This window comes from Lepisosteus oculatus, chromosome 19 (assembly GCF_040954835.1).
Source record: "Lepisosteus oculatus isolate fLepOcu1 chromosome 19, fLepOcu1.hap2, whole genome shotgun sequence".
Classification (NCBI taxonomy): Eukaryota; Metazoa; Chordata; class Actinopteri; order Semionotiformes; family Lepisosteidae; genus Lepisosteus; species Lepisosteus oculatus.
This window is the reverse complement of record NC_090714.1, coordinates 16,922,555-16,937,140: the sequence shown is the minus strand read 5'-3', so window position 1 is coordinate 16,937,140 and position 14,586 is coordinate 16,922,555. Positions and strand designations below refer to the sequence as shown.

At 48.0% G+C, this 14,586-nt stretch overlaps 1 protein-coding gene across 1 annotated transcript in view; it reads right to left on the bottom strand.

Moving 5' to 3' along the window:
- The window catches only part of lmtk2 (lemur tyrosine kinase 2), a 47,810-nt gene that overhangs the window by 15,747 nt on the left and 17,477 nt on the right, over positions 1-14,586 (bottom strand). The window contains exons 3-7 of the mRNA XM_015360345.2: positions 13,652-13,802; positions 9,807-9,883; positions 8,883-9,001; positions 7,715-7,802; positions 2,784-2,914 (exon numbers count right to left, since the gene is read on the bottom strand). Coding sequence (XP_015215831.2) covers positions 2,784-2,914; positions 7,715-7,802; positions 8,883-9,001; positions 9,807-9,883; positions 13,652-13,802 — 566 coding nt within the window. The remainder of the gene's footprint in view (positions 1-2,783; positions 2,915-7,714; positions 7,803-8,882; positions 9,002-9,806; positions 9,884-13,651; positions 13,803-14,586) is intronic.

Below are 14,586 nucleotides of genomic sequence, written 5' to 3'. Positions count from 1 at the left end.
AGGCAAAGATCAGGCTGGCAATTCCTACCCTAGCTAGCAAACTCCATTAATGTTTAAAGAAATATTAGAATTCCCTAAAAAAAAAACAATAAAAATTCTAGGGAATACCTACCAAGATCTAAAGATTCAGGATTATTTGTTGTCAAAGAAGGCTCTGCTGCCCCTGTGTGGTGGCCTGTACGCACAGCATGACACCAGTGGAGCACAGCTCCCTACAGGACTGAGGTTAAGCTTTTGCAGTTCTTTTGATTCCTTAATCATTTATATTCGAGGCTTTCAGTAATGCTGCTGGGTTCAACAAACAAATAACTGGATGTATCAAACTCTTTAGGGTTCATTAACAATATACAGCTGAAGAATGCCCATGTGTTGGGGGGGGCAGATCCCTCAATGGGGGCCAAGTCCATTTTTGACAGGATGCAAATGTTAATTGTTTCTCTTCGACTCCTAACAGTGTCTGGCAAAACACCTAATCTATTAAAAAAAAAAGTGCTCTTCGTTCACGAGCACTGCTTTGTATGGATGCGCGTGTCGTGCGATCTATGAAACACACAGCGTGCACCTGCGCGAGGGGCAGACAGGACCGCGCACGGTGTCACGCACCCAGCAGGTCTGCTGGCTGGCATCTCTGCCAGTTACAGCTCAGTTCCTTTAAGCTGCTCTGGCAGCTTGGCACAGCACTCAACAGGTCTCTTGGCTTCAGACGCCTCCTGCAGTCTTTTCCCAGGCCCGGGATCCTGCCTCTGCGCCAGCACTCCCCTCTGCAGCTGTAAATCTCAGAGAGCAGGGAGGGAAGTCCTGCTCTGCCGATTCCATTCTCCCGCTAGCAACAAAATCACTGATGCTGGAGCTTTTCCCAACACACTCGTTCAGCATCAGGATATTGTTTCCAGAGAGGAATACGCTGGGGGCGCAGGAGTGTGAGGGGAGCAGGAAGGAGAGAGAGAGAGGACAGATGGCACCTCGCTCTGGAAGAGGCGAGGCGAGAGAAGGAGCTCATGTTTCTCCTTGGCACTGCAACATTCTTTCATTGAGCTCCAGAGAGCCACCGCTCCCAGCAAAGAGCTGATACAAGTTGTATTTCTCAATTACAGCGGGGGAACTGTCAGTGCTTCTGGACGGACCAAGATAAATGGACAGATATTTTAAACCCTTCTTTTACTGTGCTTGCAGGGAACATTTGCAGCTAAGACAGCCGCTAAAGAAAAGCTTGAGCTTTCTTCCCTAAAAGGTAAACGGGTGAAGAAAGGGCCTTCCTGTCAGACCCCAGCTGCTATTCTTCGAAAGGCACAATTTCTACTGCTGGCACACTTCAGGGGAGCACGCGTGACACACACCTGTCAACACGCACAAATAGAACTCCGTATGCATCTTGCCGTTTGTTTTCTGCCACACACAGAATATAAACATAGTCTTATAGTCTCCCTAATTAAGTTTGTGAACAGAATATGTACGACGGGCATGTCCAGACAGTACAATCAGGCACACCAGCGACTGAATGAACACTTTAGCAAGCCGAGGGTGCCGGGAAGTCTTGCCAAGGCAGGCCTGCTAAGTTTGGCCTGTTCTCGGGTTCACTGGTTTCTGAATGCCAAATCAAAGGTGGGAGAAAAAGGCACCTCCCCTTCTCTTTTGACCTAGATCCTGTTTTCCACCTTGTGTGACAGAGCCGAAGCTTTCCGCTGGAAGCACAGAGGCCCTGCTGTAAAAACCCAACCACTGTGAAACTCAAAGAGGCACGGCGACACCCTGGCAGGAGCCCAGACAGGCAAGTCCAGTGGGAGGAGCTCGGCTCTGACTGGGGCCAGGCAGGGCCGCAGGCCAGCTGCACATGCGAACCAGTCGTGGCCAGGCTGGGGCCTGGCGGTAAATCAGATCAGCACCAGGCGGTGTATTTTCTCGTGACTTGTTTAATGCTCCAGGAATCTCCCTGAGCCTTTGGAGATGCAGGCCAGTAAAAATCCACATGTGAAACTATCCTTTTACATGAAAACTGCAGAATCATCATATCCCTGTGACAGACGACAAGTGACACCCAACAATCCATGAGAGCTGTGTAATTCAAGACCTTTCAGCACATTCTGAGCATGCAAAACAGAGGAGATTATCTTAGAGCCACGCGTTACTTTACACCCCTATCCCTGCTCACCCAGACATCGATAGCGCTGGGCAAAAATGAAAACGAAACGGCCCCTTTGACTACTCTGTCCTTTTTTGGGAGGCATAAGGACACCCCAAAGCTATTACATGAACAAACCATACATACAACAGCCTTATATGCACTATTAGGAGCCTTCTGTATTGTTTCAAAATTAAAAGCAAATGCTGCAACCCAATTACACAGTAGAAACTGAGCACAGTACAAATCAGAGTGGCAGGGAACTGCAGCGAAAAGCTGCATCACACACCTGTGGAACCACTTCTACAACAGATGAGTAATAATAATATGAAATAAATATGTCCAAATAATTGTGAAAATTCACATGCACAACACGTCAGACTGGAGCGCGGATCAAGTGAAATCTCTGCAGCTCTTTTCAACAGGCATGGCTTGAAATTTGCTGACTGGATTTGAGAACTACCCAAAAATCCACGTCTGACAACTCAATGAACAAATCACGCCTGGCACATTAATCAGCCACCATCTTATCTGGCTTTGAGCAAAACAGCGGTCTTTTGGAGCAACGAAGTTCAAAGCCTGATTTCTGGTGCTTGTGAAAGAGTGAACCCCAGCCTCCCATGGATGCAGAAGCAGGTCCACCGGGCTGGCGGGGCAAGGTTACCTGTGGAGGAAGTTGTGTTTGTGAAGGTGCGCCAGCCCAGCTGCAATCTCACACGCCATCTTCTGCAGCTGCAGCAGCTCCGAGCTCCCGTAGATCCATTCTTGCTGGCTCAGGTAGCCCTTCAGGTCACCCTGCAGAAAGAAGCACAGACACTCCTCAATGAGCAATGGAAACTCTCTGCCACTTCCACACGTCTGTACTGGTGTAACTCTGACATGGTACTTGTGCACAGAGGCCTGCTCTGCTGGGGCTGCTCCAACACTGTACTTGTACACAACCCTGCACACGGAGAACACTGTCACAGAGACTAAGGCTATCCTTCACTGCACTCTGTCAAGCACCTCAATTCTTGTCTATATAATATCAGGGAAGCACATCCTTTTTGACAGTGGACATGAGATAAAAAGGTTTCTCTATCCTGTACTTACTATTGCCATCTCACTACACAAGACATCCATTCCAACCATAGGGATTAAGAAACTGTGACAAGTGGAAAAAGATAATGTTGCAAAACAGATAAGCACTATGCTGCTGGCAAAGGGATAAAGCAGATTACTTCTAAAAGGTGATACCTGAAAATGACAAATTCCTGAAACAAGCTTGGCAAGTTTTCTTTCAGTGACATTCAAGAAAATTGTGTTTTTTGCTTGATACTTTATATGCTATGGAACAATGCTTTCAATGCAAAGAATTGCATTGTACCATAAAGAATACACTTTGAGTTGCACAACTGCTTAACGAACAGGTTGTCAAACTGCAGTGGGTGGGAACAGCCACACGAGGGCAGAAACAGCTCTCCCTCTGCTTTCCAGCAGGATGCTGTGACAGAGGTCTGATTTTTCAATCAATACACTCAGTGCCATGTAAGGGCATGATCATATAATGGATTTTGGCGTATGCTGTGTCACAGCATTTTAAAAATAAAAAAGCCATGTCAGTGAGGTAGATAAGCCACCCTGCGCTGTGGCCAGGCTCATATTTCCTATAGCTCTGCGATGATACAGGGTGAATAACAGTCTTCAGTGACCATGGCCCGCGTGAAACCACGCATATTAAACATGTTCGTTCTTCACCCGATATCCCATAAAATCATTCTTAAACCAATATCAAGTGCCTCTCTTGCTTCATCGCTTTCCCCTCTTGCTAAATTACTCGAAATATGGTGGCAATGTTACTTCACAGCCTATTACAGGAATATGTAGATGCATTTTCTCCAGCACGCCGAGCACCTGTGGAAGCACTTCCACGTCTCTGAGCCAGATGAGGGGAAGTTACCCATGTCTAGTGCAACAGGCACTTTCTGTCTGCAGCTGTATGTCCTATGCAGCTCATCACTCTCCAGGTTGCACAGGCTCTCCTAAGACACACGGGACTCGGGTCATGCTGAAGTACAACATGTCTGTACCAGGAGACCAGGGCCACGCTTGCCTAGAGCGACTGAACCAATGTTACATTTGCGCTGGCTGCCTGTCAGCTTTGATCAGTGTGTCGAAATCGCTGGAGACTGGGCAGGGAAATCCAAGTATCAGCGCCTGCTACCTTCACTCGGCTCAATGCCTTCCTGTGAGCTGCCGTGATGTGCAGCAGAAAGCCGACCACACTGAGGCGTGCTGAGGCCCCTGCCTCTCACAGGCCAAAGCGCTGCAGTCACAGAACTGAATCACAGAGACCGACAGCGCAGCCGTGCAGAGTGTGATCAATTTAAACAAGACGTTCAAGGCCAATACAGTCAGTGCTGATGAAGAGTCCCGTCTTTTAAAACTTGTAACGAAATATCTTGACTACTGCTGCAGATTAACTGTGCAGAAGGGGGCCTTTCCACGGTGGATTACAAGGTGATTACTTTGACATTTAACACCCCTCTCATCTTCACAGCATTCTCCCAAAGCGCTCTTTCATCCGGGTGGGGCTGCACATTGGAGTCCCCATTACCTGTGAAGCGCTTTGAGCGGAGTGTCCAGAAAAGCGCTATATAAGTGTAAGCAATTCTAACCGATGAACTCTGCGTGCACTGTGTCCAGGCACGTACCACCTCACCTCGGTGCTTTTGTTCCTGACATTAGTGCACTGAGTGGTCTAAAATAAGACAGTGAATTATCTGGGTACAATAAGCTGTTGCTGTAAAGTCCAGGGAAAATCCCAGGCAGATGCACAGAGAGACAGGGAAAACTACAGGGCCAGCACAAGTAGAGCTCTGCGATCCTGTGAAGCTGCTGCAGAGAGCTTGATGCTATTTTCGCAGCTTTCCAGTCAGAAATGAATCCTAACTGCATCCCGGTGTGCGAGTTAAGGGGTGAGGCGTCTTGCCTTCCTGATTAAGCTGTGCTGTCAATCTGTGAAATGAAGGAATATGGTGTTTTCTTTCGACTGGACATCTCCAAACTACCACCAAGGTTCTTCAAATCAAGGATCTTGGTTACTTAAACTCCATCAGAAAATACACGCATACATCTCCCAGTCGTGAAAGCAATTTCAGAACATCTCTCTCCACTGTGTCCCAAGGACACAGACATTCTCATCATTGCCTATGGTCCTTTGTCAGGCTGTACAGGTACTTGTGGGATGTCAGGAAATTCAGAACATTATAGGAAATGAGGTTGGAATCAACCTGGTATCTCTCTTTCTGGCCTTCCAAGTAGGCATGTAACTAATATTACTAAGAAAATTAGTTATCAACTCAGGATATCTACTCAGCTAGATGTCTTAGGAATGCCAGGTCCATTCTCAAGGACCCCAGTAATCCCAGTTACAAACTGTTTTCTCTCCTACCATCTGTTAAACAGTACCGGAGCATCCGGTCCAAGTCCAACAGCTTCTACCTCCACGCAAGAAGACTGCTAAACAGCCAACCTGCAGCTCCTTTAGCAGATCACCCGCAATGGATACATGGACACACAGTTTTCACAGTACTGTGCACACTGCACTACTTGGACAGAATGCATTGCATACACCCTGGACACATCTATTTACACTGAGCTTTGTCTGAGTTTATTTTATTCAATTTCTATTGCACTGTTATCATGTAACTTTATTTTGTGATTTGTCTCCCCCCCGGTGAGCTCGTAGAAAAGACATTTCATTGCCAGCAATAGTGGGCTACACGCCTGGCGCTGGCCAGTGCAGGCTGCCGGTGGCCAGCTGGGCCGAGGTGTTGCCTCAGCCCTTGCCCCAAAGGGGTTGGGGGTGCAGGATCCACCAGAAGTAAGAATTTCATTAAATACTCCTCAGAAATATCAGTGTATCAAAGAGGGGGACCAGCTCGGCATATACTGCACAGCTGCAGGAATTCTCCCTGGAAGCCTGGAAAGAGACCGACTGTCATTAGGACAGCAAGTGGCAGTGGGCAGCACGCTCCAGTTGTTCGGAGCGGCTATATTCCGTACGCAATGCAATGAGTCAGGAATACTCCTGGTTACTGCTCAAACACATAAATCAGCTCGCAGTCAACACACCGTGGCTCCGTCTCGGCTTGCTTAAAAACTGAGGTTTTAATAATAATCTTAATAATTAAAGTGCAAGAGGCGATTTGCAGCAGAGAGGATCTGACATGCGATCAGTTTTTCTGCAACAGGTAGAGGAACGACGGAAAACACTGCAGCGTCAGTGTGCTCATGAGATCATCTTCTCACAAGCCCTACCGGGGTGAACTGGCCAGCGCCAGGACCGTAAATCAGAGAAGACAGAACTCAAGACGCCCCTCAACTTGGAAGCCTGCTACAGCTTCCTCAGGGTTTATAGAGCCAAGGTCTGTGTTGACGTCTTTAAAGAGCCAGCAGAGACAGAAAAAACGTTTGTAGTTAATGGGCAGAACATAGACTTTAAGGTCCTAGCAGCACACTTCCACTTTTCTTCTGATTTGTCACTGCAGACGCCTACAAGGGTTAATGTCAACGTGACCCTCTAGTCTCAGGCCGGGAGACGAAGAGGCCCACAGCAGCTCCTGAAGCCGTTCCGCAACACGTTCAAGTGTAACTGCAACCACGAGGGAGTGCAGAGACAGCAGTATACAGAGCATTGCTATTCCAATGGATCACTGTCAGGGGCCAACTGTAAAGGAAGGTCATCCTTCATAAGTGAACTGGCATTCTCTGGATAAGGAAAAGCGCAGACAAAACTCTCTTTAGCAAAAGAGCTTTCGCTGCACATTGGAGGCCTTTACCAGTTAAAAAAAAATCCAAACAGAGCAGAATCAGCAGCAGAGGCTGGTGAAAGCAGAGCTGGCCGCGAGCTGGGGTCCTCAGGAATGCAGGAGGGCTGCTCTGCAGCCAGTCACACAGTCCACATCCACACCACATCAAGAATAGCTAATGAGACAGAAATAAATGAACAAAAATAGCAATGAAGCAAGCGCTTCGCATTCTGTTGACAGCGACCTGACCGAGACCATGTGCTGCTGGATTAAAGCAGACAGCCCTCACGGGACAAGAGGATGAGAAGAGGAGAGAAAACACCCGCCTGGCTGTGAACCACTCTCTCTATTTTAGGAGAGACGTTGAACAAAGGTGTGAAGGGAAAACAGACCCAGCAACAGTTGCTCCATCCGTCCACTTTCAGGAACAGCTTCAGCCCCGGGCCGTCACGGTGAGCCGGACAACACCCCCCAGAGCGCCCACGGCCCACCTCGGGGCGTGCCCACACGCACACACCCTCCCGAGACGCGTCTCTGGAGTTTGGGAGGAACCATGCAGCTGGAGAAAAGCCGCGCCTTTCTCACACAAAACTCACGCAGGCCGCTGCCGGCAACCGTGTGAAATCAAGAGGCGCGCAGAGCACTGAAACGAGCCAGCGGGTGACGAACCTCCCAGCTCTGCCCCTACAGATACACCAGGCCGTTCGCCAACGCGACTGCGCCAAATTATTTAACGTAAGGCGTTTTCTACGGCTTTCCGGGATGAGTGTGGCAAGGTGAGGAGGCAACGTCAAACACTTACCAGGTCGCAGTACTCGAAGACCAGCAGGAAAGGAATGGACTCCACACACTGCCCCAAGCACTGCAGGATATTGGGGTGCTGCAGGACCCTGTGGAGAAATTCAGTCTCTGTGTTAAATGTGTGCAATCCTTCCCTGTGGTTTTACACGCACACACACAAACTGAAACCCCGGCGCAGCTGAAAAAGCTACCTCATGGAATTTGCACAACGTATTATGAAATAAATCAAAATGCTTTTCTACTCATAAGGGATAATTATTACCCCCTCAAACAGGAAACCGATTACAGCCTGCCAAAGCCTTGGTAAAGACACAGCAGAATCGCACAGAGGGTGCTGCTGAGCTGAGAAAAGCCCTGAGCTCCACCCTCCCTCTCGCAGAAGAGAGCTCCAGACACTCACAGGGACTAGCCATCCCCACACTGTGCTGCTGCACACTGGCACAGCCACAGTTTCACGGATTTTCAGGATTTTGTCTTTCCAATGCATGCCTGACACGCGCTGCTTGGTTTTATTTTCACACTCACAATGTGCATGTCAGGGTTTTAAGCACTTTCCACCCTTAAAAAACATATCTTGAAGGATCCCTATTTGATATAACGCGACCAGATATCAGTACATATGTCCGCTCTTGTGAAAGTTTAATAAGGTGAACCTAGTTTAGGACAGCCGTGTGGCGCAGGGTTCAGGAAAAACACTGCTGTTGAACCACTGAGCAAGGAGCTGCAAGCTGCACTTGAATTGTCAAGCAGAATATCCAGCTGTATAAACTGGTGCCACTGCAAGCCTCTTTGAATAAAGTCGTCATAAAGCGTATTTTACCCAGTTTCGGATGATTTTATCAAACCTACGCCAAATATTCATTTTGCTTTACAGGGACGATCCCACAGACCATGACGAGTAACAGGTCATTTAGCATGTCAACTTCATGATGGTGAAAAGAATCCACCGGTTTGACTGGCTGAATCTCGTAACACCTTACTACACTTAACTGTGCTGTTGACCAGGGTTCACGACAGCAGAACTACTTCAGCCAAGTAATGACTCGCTAGCCTTTTGTTTTCAAAATAACTAGAGAGCGCTGCGAACATGAAGAGTAAACAGGAATGATCAAAGTGTCAGGTTGTCCATCACTATGATCAGCAGTATCTCCTACGTGATCTCGACTCACCGATATGGGTCTCCATGCTGCAGGAAGTCGTTCTGCTCCTTGGCGTTGGCGTTGGCCTTCAGCTCCTTGACCACCACCCTGTCCGGCCTTGGGTCTGTGTAGATCTCGCTCAGCAGGACCTGAGAGGAGAGGAGAAGTCAGGCGGCCCGCGTGGTCACTCTTTTATAGAGCCACACAGGAAACCCCCGCTTCCCCGCGAACAGGCCCCGCCACAGGGCTGGAGTCTGGAAAGGGACAAGGACGCTGGGGCAGCGACCAGAGGATGTTTTGCTGATCCCGGGGCCGAGTCACAGCGCGGGGCCGTGTCCCCGGCCCCCCCGTCCTCAGGAAACAGCCAGAGGAAGCACGACGTCACCCTGACAGCCCTCAGCCCCTGAGAGCCAGCACGTGCGGAGGAAAATATTTACAAAGCTGCGTGTTTGCTTTCCTGAGAACGTCGGAGGAAAAAAAAACGTTTGGGTTTTTTTTTTAACATGAAAAAGGTCTACCATGGATTTCAACTTTACAAAAAACTTGAACTTCTGGGCTTTAGCAAATTTGTTTTAAAGGCAAGCAAGAGGAATTTAGCTACACATGTTTTAAACTGGCTTGAACACAATCTTTGACTGCAGAAGGCACTTTAACGGAGAGGTTAAGGTTTCCCCAGAGCACAAAGACGAGCAGTCAGTCTACCGGCTTAACATCCTCACATTTACAATCTTTACGCCACTTTTAGGCAAATTTGCACTCCCAACAAATGAACCCGCAAATCGTGCATGTGCAACTGAGTGATCCAGCACAAAGATTAACAGCCAAGGTGGAACTGGAAACAGAGCTCACAGCGACGTTGGGGCAGTCTGCCATTGCTCAACCTGCTAAATACCTCCTCCAAATTGCCTTTAAACTGCTAACGCACGTCGCTGACCCCGAGCCAGAAAGACATACCTTTCCGAACCAGCCACTTCCGACTTCCTGGATGTAGCTCAGACTGTGACGTGCCACCTGTGAACCCGTAGATCCCTCTGCAAGACAAACGCACAGAATTTGTGAACAAATCCCAGTGTGAATACGACAAAGCCTTCAAGCACATCGATTTTGAAACTCTAAATGCACAGCCTGAAACAAATGGGCAGTTTGAGCATGCAGAACATGTGTCAGTAGAGTAAGGAACAAAGTGTTAAGCTCACATAGTGCATATTTTAAAACTGCTATGTAACTGCTTACATGCTTTATGTAAGTACTGTGCAACTGAAACTACATGAGAGTCACACAAATGAGGGGATTTAACACCTTTGAAGAAACCCACAAGACTGTAGATCCCAGTTAATCCCTTTTGAAATGCAACTAAGCAGCTGAAGGCTCAAACTATTCAAGCACAGCTCTGGAATCACCATTTCAAAAATGTATAAGTATTAAATCCACTTTGCTGTACACAGCTGCAAGTGATCATCTGCTGTTAGTTCCACTGAGTTCTGAAACGCCTGTGCATGTTAGTGTGTGTGTGTGTGCGGGACTGTTGACCTAACACACAAAAATTAAAATAATGACTCCACAAAGATGGTGTCTGCCAAAGTATATAACTTATCAAATAAACAGCAACTTCTTTTAAATCGAATATTGTTTCTTTTAGATTGCATTATTACCCTATGCTGAGTTTTATATTCAAACAGACATTGAATTATTCCGAAGATGCTATTTGTACAGCTGGGTTCAAAACTATACTGGAGCGAAGTGCTTTCCTCAGGGGTACCCCAGCAGTGCCCCACATGGGCACTGAGCCCAGAATCTGAATGTTAAGAATATGGTTGACTCCAAGAGAGAAGAAGTCACTGCGGACCTGTCTGGTTGTTAGTTTATTGACACAAGGATCCCATACAGCTGTTTCTTGAAAAAAGCCAAAGTAAGAGCTTCACCCACATAGCTGGTAGCTTGTTCCACACTCCCACAACTCTCTGGGTAAACTACAGCTTTCTGTTTCCGGTATTAAATGCACTTCCATGAGTTGACACCTGTGCCAGCATATTAGTACTTTAGTGTTTATTTTGATGAAGTCATGCTGGTTGACTTCAGAAATGACTTTCAGGGTTTTTGAATTTAATTCTTAGATCTCCTTCCTCGAAGTCTTCTCTGATCAAGATTACAAAAGGTTTATTTATTTCAGCCCGTCAGCGTAGAACACTCTGTGAAATCCCAGAATGCACCTGGTTGCTCTTCTCTGGACTGATTCCAGGGCAGCAGTATCTTATTTGTAACAGCTTGCACACGAAAGAGGCCTAACTAGTGCCTAATACAAGTTTAGCATATCATCCCTTGATATTGATGTTGACAATAACAAGTCACTTGCCTTTTTAATTGCTTCCTCACATTGTCTGGAACAAAAAAAGCAGTCTTTTTGTATAAATAAATGGTATTTAGTGTTATTTCAGCGGAGGAGAGGACAGTTAATGAAAACAGAACGAAAGTGTTATTTGTGCACTGTCCATGGGGCACAGGAATGATTAAAACTCATCGTGGCCTGGCGAAAAAGCAGTGAGTTATAGATGAAAAGGGCCTGATCCTGCATCCTACCGTCTGCTTCGTTACCAGCATGTTCCACTCAGTACTTCAACACTAACCCTTCAGGAAAAGCATAACCAGCTGTCAAGCTGCAAGCTCCAGTCCTTTCATTGTGGCAGAGACAGATGCACTGACACTTTCCCTCATCTTTCTGCACCGCGGCAATGCCAGAGTCATCCTCCCCCTGAGCTCTTCCGTCGTCCCGTCCAGCCGAATGGGAGCTAACTCAGCTTGGCTTGGGGACGGACACAGCCACCTGGCCGTTTCTTTTGGCTTTGGAAGCTTTCACAAGTTCCATTCATTTATATTTTTATAAGAAAATAAAACCTTGCTGTGAACCAGGTGTTGTGAGATCTTTAGTTTTACATCTGCATTCATGAAAAGAGCGCCGTGTTCTTTCACCTCCTGCTGCAGAAAGCCCCGTCCCTGTGCTGGGCGGGACCAGCGCACGGCGGCTGAGGGGAGTTTCACGATGGACAGCTGCAGCAGACACTCAGAAGGGCCCCATGCAACGCGCAGCTCCAAGTCACCAACTGGACTTTCCTTGGATACCGTTGCCTAGCAATCACCGACGACACGTCCTATTTACAGGGCAGGAAACCCCCCAAACTGACAGCCGAGCAAAACAGGATGTTTACAACGAAAGCGTGCCAGGGGTTGAGCTGGGGAGCGGGGGCCTCACTGAAGGATTTCACATCCCAGTAAGGAAGTGCACGAACACCAGGCGACACTGTAAAAGGAAGAGACGCACATCTGGCCAAACCAAATATAACCCTTTCTCTGCGTTTACTGGGCGTCAGGCCAGTGTCCTAACAGCCGGCCCTGAACCACACTGCGGAATGGTATGACCGGACACGCAGCAAAAGGGAAAGAGTAATACAGCTCTCCTGCTGGGGGAAATGTCGGGGGGGAAAAATAAATACAGGACCGCTCTATTGAAAAATCGGTCACCACACGCTTGTGGGATGAGACGTCCACTTGTACACGTATACACGACACAGGGATCTCTCGCCCTGGTCCTGCAGAGACCCAGTCCAGCACGTTTCACAGGTGATCATAACATCCGTTTGCAAAAGACCAGCGACACTTTGTCAAGAAATTAAAAGTGGGATTCATTCAAATTCATTACTTGATCACCTTGCACAAGAATCATAGAACTCTTTAGCAACTAATGTGCTTAATGAAATGAAAGCTGAACTGATCAATAATTTATGAGTGTTCCCAATGTTTAGAAGCACACACGCTTTTCCTATTACTCCAAATAAAGGGAATTCCAGGCAATGTTAACACGCTCCCTAAACTGAGTCATCTCATTCTTTGCTTTCCAACTTGTGGCCTGCGTGACATTCGCTGGCATTATGCTCTGAATTCAAAGATCTTATGTGAATTTCAGCCTGACACATCATTTCGGTTTGAATCGGCTGTTAGAAAACGCAGTGTTGAAAACAACACGGCCGCCATGTGGGAATTGTCTCAGAACAAGGGCTCTGTTAGTCAGAAACTGCCTGATCATTAATGCCCCGTTGTTCGCTGGACCCTCTCTTTCTCCCAGTGGGAATTAGAGCTATTCGGTACAGATTACCACTATCTGAAAGGATGGGCCTATTCCCTCTGCACAATTTCTGCAACAGACATGACATTACTCATCACACCCCCACAGCCGCCAGGCGTTGGGCTCTCGCAGAGCTGGAGAGGTGCCGATTCCATCGAGACCCGTCTGCGGTCGTGGACAGGGCCTGCAGCTCTCTTCGCAGGCAACGGGAGGATCTCCCGAGACTCAAGAGACTCGCAAACACTAAGAGAAAGAATGCGAAGCAACTGAAAAACACAGGACCCTGGCTATTAAGCTGGAGGGCGACACACAGCTCACTAGAAAAGGCCAAAAGGTTGTGCAGATTATTGGCAAAGACCTGCAGACAGATGTGCTATTACGCACAAAGATATGGTCCCAGTATTACGTTGAAAAAAACATCAAATAAAATTCTCCGTATCTTCGCTTCGGAGGAACGATTCATGTTCACTTGCCGAAAAAGAGATTTAAGGCTTTTCAGGATTACTCTTTTGGAAACGGAACGAAACGAGTGCACAAAAGCTTCAAAAATTTTAGCCAGTGCATACAATTAGAACTGCCACTGCTGGGTGATCCACAGACCCTGGTGCTGTGCAGGACGGTCAGACGCTCCCCCCCAGTCTGTTTGGGGGGGGGTCACCAGGTTCTGGGGGCTCCGACTCACCTCCAGTCCTGGACGCCTGCAGATGAGGGGGTCCGGGCAGAGCCAGCGGAGGGACAGCGAGGGTGTAGACCTCCGCAGGAGACTGGATGGAAGGAGTGTCTTCAGCAGGGGGAGTGAAGTCGATCTCGTCCTCGAAGTTGTCCTCAAACTCCTGTCGGACACAGAGGAGGCGTCTTTGTTTCACACACAATGCGAGAGAGAAAGAGGTTGGCATCTGTGCCCACGCCAGCCTGTGCCAGCCAAACCAGCCCTAAGGCCATGGCTTTTTAATTGTAATTCTACGAAACACTTAAACACTATACAGCACACAGACCTACTAAGGAAATGATCTAAACCGTTACTTCAGCATTCAGGGAAAAACTGGGACATTTGCCTTTCTGTACGAGGAGGCAAACCCACCCTGCTGCACTGGAGGACTTCCAATCACAGCAGAATTTTAATTATTTAAATGACCCTGAGCTGGAAGGGCAATTAAATGCAGAATGATTTGCTGGAGGAAGCATCTAAAGTAACAGAAACGCAGTGCCAAAGCCGCTGACTCCTGTGATGCAGTACGGGGGAGAACCGTAATCCTGATGTAACGTGGTGCTATGCCGTCTACTTCACCACTTCAGAACCTGCCAGCTGCTGGGCTGAAGGCGGGCGGCCCTTGCAGAAGCCAAGGAGGAGGGAAGATACTTTCTCCTTGTGCCACCAGGGGGCAGTGTGGATGCTGAAAAGTGAAAGAGGAGGGCAGAAGAGCCACTACCACAAGGCCTTAGTGTGACACAGGGAACCTGCTCATTGGTCAGCTTCAAGCCGTGGAAGCCCCCCGAGTCTCCAGGAGCTCATAAATCTGCTTTCACTTGTTGAGACAGAGCTAGGAATCCCATCGCAGCCAGTGGAATTTGCAGCAGAGCACGGATTTACAGGCTTGGCCAGAATCCAGCACCGTT